This window comes from Varanus komodoensis, unplaced genomic scaffold (assembly GCF_004798865.1).
Source record: "Varanus komodoensis strain SLA01 unplaced genomic scaffold, ASM479886v1 scaffold4, whole genome shotgun sequence".
In the NCBI taxonomy this organism is placed as follows: Eukaryota; Metazoa; Chordata; class Lepidosauria; order Squamata; family Varanidae; genus Varanus; species Varanus komodoensis.
Window position 1 is genome coordinate 46,016,580 of NW_025335941.1, and position 12,007 is coordinate 46,028,586.

General features: G+C 41.2%; 1 protein-coding gene across 1 annotated transcript in view; it reads left to right on the plus strand.

Annotated features, from left to right (window-relative positions):
* LNX2 (ligand of numb-protein X 2) overlaps positions 1-12,007 on the plus strand; it is an 89,723-nt gene that overhangs the window by 61,418 nt on the left and 16,298 nt on the right. Inside the window, exon 2 of the mRNA XM_044442628.1 lies at positions 7,860-8,356. Coding sequence (XP_044298563.1) covers positions 7,962-8,356 — 395 coding nt within the window. The 5' untranslated portion in view covers positions 7,860-7,961. The remainder of the gene's footprint in view (positions 1-7,859; positions 8,357-12,007) is intronic.

A 12,007-nucleotide genomic window follows, 5' to 3' on the forward strand; every position in this document is an offset into this window, starting at 1 on the left:
TCTGATAAGGAAGACAAATGATCACTGGTAGATGATCTTGAAGCTGTATATGCCACAAATAGCTATTTTATTGTCGCCAACACCAGGAAATAATTTCTGCTGTAGGTAACAGTATCATGCCTTGGTTTGCAGGTAGGGATGCTTGTGCAATGTGTTGTTTGTGAGTTCAGAACTCAGTTATCCTTTGGATTTTCAACTTCTCTGCATTTTGCAATGTAATTCTTATGTGTATTTCAAGTTTAAAAAATATTTAGGGTACGATCCTACAGATCTTCAGACAGAAAAAAAAAGTGTGACTCCCAGCATTTTCCACTAGTCATAACTGGCTGGGGAATGCAGAAAGTGGTGGTGAGGGGAGGGCTTTTTCTGTGTGAACATACTTAGGGTTGTACCCTGAGAGATGTATACTTTGAGAAAAGATATGTTTAGAAATAACTATTTAGTCAGGAAATATCTCTATGCATTTAAATAAGAATTCTCTTGCAAATTGAAAAAGTAGATAATGAATGTGGAAATAGGACAGAATGGAATTATGACTAAGGACATGACAAAAGGCTGGAAACAGGCTTATCAAACATCACTACTTATGGATGAGTGAGAATTTTTTTGGTTCATGTTTTTGGTTCAAGTTATTTTGCTTTTTTCTTTTAATTGTGAATTTCATTAAATCAAAACAAAAGTAGAAGATAACAATAAAAATATCATTTCTTACATGAAATTTGAATAGATCAATTACAATTGATTCATAAGAAATGCATGTGCCTACATATTTTATATAAAGCATGGCATACTACCATCCATAAGTATAGTTAACCATAGACTTCAGCAAAACTAGATTGGACTTGCCAAACTTCGCATTTTCAAAGCAAAAATGTACTAAAACAATAGTTACTCAAAATTTGCCTGCTCCAATCTCTGTAGTAGAGTTCTCAAACATCCCTCCATATTTATTAAGGTAAAAATAGCAGAATTGCATATATTAGTAAACATAAAGTTTAAAATCCAAAGTATTAGGAAAACTACTTGCAAAAGTGTGTGTACTGTTTATTTCATTTTTTTTTTTTATTTTTTACCCTTGCCTTCTGCCAACTATTCCAATAGGGATTTCCGGGCAGCTTACAAATGTAATCAAAACAAACTCTTAAAAACAATAAAAACAATCATAATAAAATGGCAAAAATATAGCAGCCATTTAACAAATATAGCAAGTTAAAAGGGCAACCATATAGATCATTAGTGTTAAATAAGTTAAAGTCAATTGTTAAAATACCTGGTAAAGAGAAATGTTTAGATACAATTGCATACAAAAATACTTGCATTAGGAGACATGCACACACAAGACAGCATACACACTTTCATGCAAACTTTAAAAGGCAATCTTGAAATTTGAGAGACGCTGAGAGAAACTGAAAATGACAGATTTGTCCATCCCTATATGAAGGGGCCACTGAAAGAAAGACTTTAAGATCGTATCGTAGCACTGATGATGCAGAGGCAAAATTCTTTCAGCTGGAACAAAAATGAAGTTTTCTCTTTTTCAAGTCAGTTTGCCTTTTGTCCTTTTTCCTTTCTCTCCCCCCACCCCTTTTTTTAAGATAGTGACAATCAACACTGTTCTTATTGCTTGCAACTTTCCTTGGCCTCCTGATGAAAGCAACATATCCGTTACTCTCAAGAAATCTGGAACTCTGGGAATAAACCAGAATATGCCTGGGAATAAACCCATTGTACTCGGTGGAACTTACTTCATAATAGACATGCTTAGGACTGCACTACTGGAATGACAGTAACTGATGCATAAAATAACAATAGTTGTTTTATTTTGGGTACAGAGTTTGGCTCTTTATTTTCCTGTTCCCTTGTGTATGCATTTTTCTCATACATTGCGGAAATGGCTACCACTGTCCTTCTCCAGTATACATGCAAAGTAGTTGGTTTATTTCTGGGTATTGTGTGTAAAAGCCAAATTTGTAAAATGGGTATATTATTTACACGATTACAGCCTGTCATATGCTTACTGGAAGGAATCTTTTGTACGTTTTTCCCCTACAATATAACAGATAGGGCTTAAATTGGATCAGCCAGGCGGAGAGGAAAATAAACAACCCATTTAGAAAATTAAAACAAAACTGGAAAAGCGGTTAGACTCTTGCTCACCCCTGTCTTTTCCACCAATTGTTCAGGTGCTGAACAAATATCCTCAATTGCAGAGATCCCCAGATGGTCAACCACATCAGTTTCCTCCAAATTCTTTTTTAAGTATTTAAAATGTATATGATTTCCTGCTTGAACCCCCGGCTGGGAGGTGTAAAGGAAATCGTATGTCAAGACTCTGCTTTGCTAAAGGAGAATAATAAACATCATGTAATTAACTGATTTTTATGGACGAAGTTGCCTTTCTCACTCTTGCTTCAAAATCCACAGCACTGTAACTCATGGGAGAACTTTCCATCATCCTCTCTGCCATAAATAAAAAAATGGGACTGTTTAGTTTAGACTGGGATTGTTTAGCTTAGAAAAAATCTAAGTAAGGGAAGCCATCATAGAGATGTTTACAATAATGCATGCTGTGGAGAAAGCAGAGAGGGCAACATTTTTCTCCCTCTCCCACAACACTCAAACCCAGGATCATCCCATGAGCTGACTGGGGGGAGGTTTAGGACAGATAAGAGGAAATATGTCTTCACATAGAATAATAGTTAATTGCTGCCACAGGAAGTGGTGATGGGTGGCTTTGAAAGGGGATTGGACAGATTCACGAAGGAGGAGGCTATCAGTGACTACAAGCCTTGTTGTCTGAGTGCTGCCTCCTTTGCCTGATGTGGCTTGCCTGAATCACCAGTTGCTGAGGAGCTCAGGCAGGCGGAGGTCTTGCGCCCATGCTGCTTGAGACATTTTGTGCTGGACATATACAGAGCGCTGGACTGGATGGTCTGATCCAGCATGACTTTCTTATGTTCTTAATCGAAGTTCTGTTGTCACTGCCCAAGCTGCCTGTGAAAGTCTTTACGCTCCTCAGATCTATGTACTGTAATTTAGATTTTGGCACTGATCAACCCCCCACCCCCTGTTTGTGATTTCCCTCAGCTTCTACCACTAGGTGAGCACCAGTCCAACATGATTTTACTTTGATGCTAAAGGAAAATGCAGCTTATCTGAGAGGGGAGGCCAAGATGCAAATTCACCATTACCTCTGTTAGCCTGGGTCCAAGCAAGGTCCAAGCAAACCCAACTAAACCTGCTGTATCTAGAAGCATGTGGCATACTTACTGTTTGAGACAACCCTCTGGGAATACTTTCCGTGGGTACCAGAATAATACATTTGCATAACTTGCACAAAAAAATGTATGATGAATGTTCATGGGTAGTATAATTATTCAGGTCTCAGAATCCAGCTTCCAGGGATCCACAACCTTTTTGGCTAGGTAGATATTATGAGTGTATATTCTAAGTACACTCACAAAATTGTTGCCTTGTAGGGACTTACTTATTCATAAAATCATACAATAACACAACATCTATCTCCTAGGAAGAAAACTGTTGAGATGAAAAGTAACTTGCCCAAAAACTAGACACAAGGTAGAAGAGGGGGTTAGGTCTAAGACAAAGCCTTTTAAACCCAAATAAAGTCAGTGTGGGAAGTCAGTGCTTCACTATGCACCATTGCATTTTCCCAGTTTTTTTAAAATTAACCTAATTTAAAATAAAAAGGGGGCAGGGAGTCAGGGAAAGAGGTGGCTGAAAATGGGAGGACCACATTGGAGACCAGCAATATTTTTAGCACAGGATACCCACTGTTCTGATAACCATGATCTCTCTTACTAGGATTATCAAAAAGAAGACCGAGATGGAAGAAAATGTTGCCACAGGCATTCAAATGGAAATTTAGCACATGGCTGATGCCAAAATGCAGAGCAGTGTATCTACTTTGCTCTACTTTTTTACATCTTCGTATACATTTTCATATATATGATATTATGATATTCCTCTTGAAGAAGAGGAATTGGTGCTTGTAGTCAGTATATAACTATGACATCAGGAGAAAGGCATCACTCCCATGAAATTCTTCCTGGAAACCACATATAATCTAGGAATATGGTAATGAAGACCCTCAGTTCCCAAAGTAATATGGTACCCTAGATTGCCAGTTGCCATTCAGTCCTTTTTTTTGGCATGAAAAGGTGTTGTAATTCAGGGATGGGCAGATATTCTGGACTTCAACTCCCAGAGGCCCCTTTCATTATGGCCAGTGGGACCACGAATGCTGGGAGATAAAGTCCTAAACATATAAAGGTCTACTTTCTGCCCAGCCCTGCTGTAATCAATGTTGTATCAACCCAAAGTCTTATCTCCTACAGAGTGAATTTAGAATTCACTTGCAGCCTAGCAGAGAAAATGACAGACCTTTTCCTTGAAACAAATTATAGCCTGAGAGACAGGGAAGTATGCCAAATACATTGCATATCTTTAAAATCACTATGTCTGAGCATCTTAACTAGATGGAGCAAGAATCAGAGTGGAAGCAGTGATGAACTGATTATCGTGATTTGTTTCAGGACTACTGTAGCTTCCAGGAATGGAAATTCTGTAACAGTTTGTAAGAAAATCGTCCTACCTTACTCTGAAACAGACTGGTGGGGTGTCTGCCTGATGAAAGCAGCACCCCAGGGACTCAGGCAAAGAGTCTAAGCATTGTTTTAACTGGAGGTACCGGAGATGGAGCCTTGAACCTTTACGTGAGCAAGCCCTGATAGGCCCCTGGCATCCAAGCCTTGTTGTTTGTTGTTTTGCAGTATTTGTCTTGTTAATGAAGGCTCTCCTTAACACAGGCAGGAGAGGCAACCTTAGGAGCATGCAAACATTAACCACTTGACATTTTAATCACCCCCCCCCATCTCATGGTTTTGCATGTTTTACTTTGTTAGAGAGAAGAGCTGGGGTATTGGTTGTCAGCTATTAATTATGAAATCTATTTTTAACAGTAGTCTGCCTACGTGGCTTGCCCTTTCTCCCACATATCAAATGTGAATATTAGTGTTGCATTGGAGCAGACTAATGCTGGCTTTTTGCTAACTACAATTAGTACATGGGAAGCTCTAGAACAGGAGCTGGAAGCCTAGTGCCTACCATTGTTCTGTGCTGCAATTTTCATCAGTTCCGTCCAGCTTGTTTGCGGAACTTGGTAGTTCCACACTGAGTTGCCTGCCTGTGTCACAGAAGATTCTCGTCCCTGAAACAAGTTCCCTTCTTCCAAATGGTTAAGTACTTCCTCAGTGCATTTGTAAACTGTGGTTAAAGCTAACCAGGGTTTCTTCTAATTCAGGACTGAAAATACACTTGGAAGTATATTACAGATTCCGGTCTAAAGAAATGTTCTAAAATTTTAATCAATTTAAAGTTGATGCCATTGGAGTGAATAGCTAGTGGGGCTTTGGGTAGAGAAATTTGTTTCACGTAGGGGAACACCTGTGGAGAACACACCTTTCAGAGGCTGGCTTCTGACTTTTGCTAATTTTCATAGAATCATAGAATAGTAGAGTTGGAAGGGGCCATGAAGGCCATCAGGTCCAACCCCCTGCTGTTGCAGGACACCAGTTTACACCATCCCACTCAAGTTCCTGTTCAGTTTCACCTTGAATGTTCTGATTGGCAATGAGCCAGTGGACTTCTTTCGAAGATGGTTGCAGGCTTCCTAAACCATGGTTACAGACATGGAAACAAGCAGCAGGGCCAAGCACCACCTTTGACCTCTTCCGTCCTCCCCCCTCTTACATGCTGGCTTCGCAGGGAATACCTTGGCTGGTGCTATTTCAGAATGCCCGGCTGCATTTGAACTGCCCTTCTGTTTCTTAAATGCCCCCAGTGGCTAACAGCAAAATGGGCAAGAGCAACTGCTTTATATTCAGAAGGTCCCACAGTCGGTCTCCAGGTGTGGCTGAAAAAGCTTGTGTTTGACAAAGCACTGCTGCCAGTCAGTGTCAGCAATGCTGGGCTAGATGGGCCAGTGGTCTGACTCGGCATAAGGCAGCTTCCTATGTTCCTAACAAAGCAATTTGAGACAATCAATACACTTTGCAAACCAATTAAAGCAAGGGTGAGGTTTTTGTGGGCCTCTACATATTGTTGGACTGCAGCTCCTGTTACCCCTCACTATTGGTTTTCTTGGCTAGAGCTGATGGGAATTGTAATCCACCAACATTTGGTGGGGCACATCATGCTCATGCCTGAATTGAACAATAAAATGCAGATCGAAAGATAAGCCATCCTCACTGAAACAATAGGATGGTGCACATGGTGCTAATGTCCTATTACATACATGGAAAAAATGACTAATCTCAGTGTTTGGGTTTTGATACACAGAGTTGCCACACTGCATAGCCAGTCTGGACTGCATAGTCTTACACAGGTCTGTGTTTCCTCCTACTTTAAAGGACAAGTTTAATTAATGGGGTGTCCTGATCTTAGCTGCACAAGGAAAGCATTTATTTTGTGTTAGTCAGTGGAACAGATTGTGCTAAATCTGTGCATAAGTGCTCCTGCTTCTGATGTATTCTTGCTTGTATGCAGAAGGGGTATAATAGCTGGTACATAGCACTGGAAAATATTGTGAGTGCTATGTGTTTATAGGTGTGGGATGTTTTGGCAGTGATGGGGCCATGAGCATGCTTTGATTTGGGCAAGGATGGAGTGGTGCAAAGGTATAGAATACCAACACTGGGAGACTCCGGAGAGAACCCCAGCATTGGCTTTTAAAAGCAAATTTCTAACTCTTATGGCTGCCCGGGAATGTTTCACTGTACTGCATAGCTTAGGTCTGGTCTACAGCGTAATAAGACCTGGCAGCCCCTTCTAGGAAAAAAAAAGTTTTGGGGGGACCAGCATTAATGGTTACGTCTCCACCCCCACATGCACGCACTCTTTGCACACTTACACGTTGCTGTTTCTCAGCTCCGAATTACCACTTCCTTATGCCGCTTTTCCTTGGGGAGGGGAAGGGGAAGGGGGAAGGCTTTATTGCACATATTTGTGTGTGATTTCTCTCCTGGTCCATGTTGCCTTCTCCCCATGTCTAGCAAAACCCAAATGACTATGCAAAATAATAAAAACTGAATAAGGTTCTGCAAATAAAAGAACTTCAGTTTGTATAATATATATTGGTTGCTTTTCTTGGCATGGGATCTCAACTGCATGGGATAGTTGTTGATTGTTGTTGATTATTGTTTTGTGATTATTGTGTTATTGATATAATATGCTTTGTTGTAAATGTTTGGACTGATTTTATACTGTTCTGAGAGTTTTTACAGTAGAACAGTATATAAAAGTTTTATGACCTCAAGAGAAACCAAAGTTTTAAATAAATAAATGGGACCTAGATGCTATTTTTCTTTCTAGATGCATAGTACACACGAGTGCTGTGTGGAAACCCATTCCCTTCCATTTTGTACCTCCCTTCACAATTGCAAAATTGAGTCCAGTGGCAAGAGGACACAAACATTTACTGGTGATTTTTCTCTAGGCTTCTTCTAACCATTACAACACAATGTACCCTAATTCTGTGGGGCATTTTGGGTAAGAGGACACCAGCCACCAGAGGAGGAACTTGATCACTAGGGTATCTTTATGCTCCTAATTTGTGCTCTGACTTTGAAATGCCAATAGGGGTGCAGTGTTGCCCGCTTCCTCCATTTTTCAGCTGAATTTTTAGCCAAGCCTTGATGCATACAACCCTAGGCATGGATTCCCCGTCCCCCCCCGCCCGTCCCCCGGGATCAGATTAGGCTGCATTTTCAGTATTCTTCAAGCACCGTACTTCTTATTTGTATCAATAATGTAGATTTGGTTTTTATTTAATGTTTCAGAAATATGACTCCTTGCTAAACAACAAAAATCATACAGAACAAGTAAAACCTCTACAAGCAAGTTCTCCCACTGGGGAGAGAGCCAAACCTCATTGCTTTATCATGGGCACCACTAATGAAGAGACAGTCTCAATGGAGCAGAACTTGAACCCTCTGTGCTTTGAATGTGGCCAGCAGCATTGGACAAGGGAGAATCACTTGTACAATTACCAGAATGACGTGGACGATGATTTGGTCTGCCATATTTGCCTTCAGCCCTTGCTACAGCCATTAGACACCCCTTGTGGTCACACATTCTGCTATAAGTGCCTACGAAACTTTCTGCAGGAGAAGGATTTCTGCCCTTTGGATCGCAAAAGGCTCCATTTTAAGTTGTGCAAAAAATCCAGCATCCTTGTTCACAAACTGCTCGACAAGCTCTTGGTATCTTGTCCCTTTTCCTCAGTATGTGAGGAGGTGATGCAGCGATGTGACCTGGAAGCCCACCTTAAAAACAGGTAAGCAGGGAGGCGGCAGGACACACACAGCTGGTGCGAATAAGCCTTCCCTCCCATTCTTCTTTCTTCTCTTGAAAATAACAGGCTGTTCCAACTTTCCTTTCTCCAGCTTTCTTTCAACCACCCTGCTCTGTAAGCTTCCACCTCTCCCTTCTTTTATGTGTCTGCACTCTGCCTCATCGTTGAGTGTGTGACTCAGAAAACAAGGTAGGGGTCCATCTCTGAAGCTCTTGATCTTTTTACAACATTCTGGCCGAGAAGTATGCAGTCTGTTGCCCAGAAGATGCATGCAACCTCCAAGACCTTTGACGCAGCCCTCTGGGTGACCAGATTCCCCTTGCTGCCCATAAATATATATCTTTGTTGCATTTATGATGCACCTTTTCCACAGGGAGCCCAAGCTGGCATATGCAATCACTATCCTCTTCATTTTATCCTCACAACACCTCCGTGAGGTGGGTTAGACTGGGAGTCAGTGATGGCCCTACGTAACCCATACAGCATACAGTGATGGCCAAGTCCAACACTCCAGCCATTACACCATGCTGACTCTCACATGTATGCATGCACACACGCACTGTGTGTGTGTGTTCATAGGCTTAAGGCAGCATTATATGACAGTCCTCAGGGGTGCAATGATTGTGCATGATTGCTCTAGCTTTAATCAGAAGGTCTGCTGTAGTATCAAACCAAGACTCCAGTGGGGAAGGTGAGAATGAATGTACTCACTTCCCTTCCATCCACAACTGTATAATAATTGTGGTCAGGGGCCAAGGCCAGGGGCTTTCTAAAACCTACTTGCTATGGTGAGGGAGGAAGAAAACTTGTGCCAGTACTAGCCACATCAAACATACTTCCCAGATCAGAAAGGCACAGATAGCCTTCTGCCAAGAAAGGAAAAGAAATGCAAATTTCCTTACTGTGCTAAAGCACTGGAGAAACATAGAAACAGAGCGAGTCAGAAGGGGTCTCCCGGGCCATCTAGTCTGACCTCTGACACCAGCCGGCTCCACTCATGACATGCCCACCATGTGCATGAGAAGAATCATCCTATGGCTGTTAGTCAACTAAAGAAGTGCAAGCTGCATGTCCGACTAAACGAAAACCATAATTCCAAAGAGGAAGGAAATGTGATTACTTTGTATTTTGATAATACATGCTCATTAAGGATGTCTGAAGAATCCAGTGTATTTGTATTGAATATTTTGATACAAATAGACTGATCCACACCCCTGTACAAATTGGAATCCAGTTGTCTGTCAGATTTTGCACTTGCCTGAGTGCTAGGTATCAGCTTTTTTTAAAAAAAAGTACCAACATTATTTTAAAATGTAAATTTGGATATGAACTAATGCTGTTTTTTGAGGAAATATCTGCAAAATGGTTTAAATACATATTTACATGCTAATTTGCATGCAGGTTTTTAAAATGTGTAGGAATGGGTTCGAATGGATTTATGAGCAAATGCATGCTAAAATGACATGAACAGGAAAAACTAGCCCATCCCTAAGGTTCGTATCATCTTTTAGAAGAACCATTTCCACATCTGAGGAAGAAGTGAGATGCCTCTACTAATATGGCATCAAGCTTTTGGTAATACTTAGATCATAAGTAATTAAGAAAAAAAACCTGCTGCTCATTTAATTGGAGCTCTCTGCCAATTTTGTGTGCATGTCATGATGTGCACTTTCCACAGATTTTTTTTAAAAGAGCACCCATAAAATGCGGATAACATTACGTTCTTGGAATTCGTAACAAACTCATTTTCACAACAAGCCAGGGAGGAATGCCATTTACAAGTCTAGTTTTGCAGATGGGAAGCCAATGTCAAGAAATATTGATTGTTCAGATTCACCCAGAGTATCTGTGTCTTGGGTTCAGGGTTGGGGTCCACCTCCCAGATTCAAGGCCTGCAGCCTCTATTATTCTGGACCAAATGGGACTGGAATGAGACTCTGTCTTTCCTGAGCATCACGGACCTTCTGACTCAGACCTGATAGTTTCCATTGACAAAATAATCTGCTTCATTTAAGCATAAAAGCTGAATTAAATGTCAGTCTAACCCGGAGGCAAAGCAGGAGTGTGTGGCCAATCTGTGAGTTGGCTCAACAAGGAGATTAGAAGAATGAGGCACAAATGTAATTATTTCCTGGTCACTAACTCCACCCCCAATATTACCCTATTGCCTCATTAGCATCCCCTTGATTTATCAGATTTTCAGGTTCAGTAGATACCCAAAAGAGATCCAGACCCCTGGAAGTGTTTCCAGCTCATCTGTAATAAACAGCCACTAGTCTCCTATGAGCTTCATGCATTATTAGGGAACCTTTTTCCTGCTAAATAGCTATTTGGAATATATTTTATATCTTACCAAAAGTCACACAATAATCTTCCCAATTATTCTTCTCAATCAACTTTTATTTGATTCTGCTTCACAAAAACAGTAAGTGTAACAGTTCATTGTATTATGAAAGATTGGAACTAACTTGTAGGAAAGGGCACAATCACATCAAGCCATACCCACTGTGAGCTGAGCCCATGCTGCTTGTTTCTCCATCTTCCTAGCTGACAGCTGTTACAGAATTCTGTCTGCCGAATTCAAATTTCAATGGTTTGGATTCAGACTAAATTAGTTGAACTTGGCTGAAAGCAGAAGCAGCAGTTGACCAGCTATGAGATGGATCCATTCCCTAAAGGAAGCCACAGCTTTGAGCTTACAAATGCTGAAAAGGACTGTCAAGGATAGGACTTTTTGGAGGGTATGCATTCATGGGGCCACCAAAAGTTGGAGACGACTTGATGACATGTAAAAAACAACAACAAATTGTTCCAGCTCCTTATTTCTAATACTGTGCTAAACACGTGTGATTTCCCTCCACCACTCCCTATATATTTTTTAATACTAATATGTCTTCAGACTTTCGTTCATGCATGCCTCTAAGTTCTTAATCCTATAGATGCCAGCCAATGAAGGCACATCACATTCTGCCATTTATTGAATTCGTTTTTAGCTATGTTGTAGTTTCTAGATCGTGGTGTATCTGTTCTAAGGCTTCTCAACCCTCCCTTAGTGTTTAGCAGCCCTGTGACCTTAGCTAGTGGAAACTGAAGATGCATGATGGGCCCAGGTAGAGGAGGAAGTTGCAAGAGTAAATGCATAGGAGCACGAGGAGTGCAGGATAACTGGGAAGGTTCCAAAGCACTTAAAATGTGAGACTTAAATGATTTGTCCCTGTGAGAGAGCGTCTATGTCGCCCATGACCCATGCATACAAAATAAATGTGGCTCATGTTGGGAATATATTAGTCATATGTATTCATATGTTTCAGACTTGACCCCATTCTCCCATTCAGCTTTGAGCTGCTTCTTATCAAATGATATTTAAAGAGAAAGTAGCTCCTGCACAGAACTGCGCTTTGGGCCCAGATCTGTCAAGGGAACAGAGTTGTCATACTGAACTCCTTCCCAAAGCCCTCTTCCCCAAATATTCCTGCCCTGTCTCCTTTGTATAAAACATGGAGGGTTCAGCCTCCAGCCCATGGGCCTCATGTGGTCTGCAGAAGGTGGTCATCCCATCTGCAGAGGATTGGGCACCCTCCCTAGGTTTCTTCCCAAGTCCTGCCCCTTGCACTGGAGACTTTGGCAGTTGGG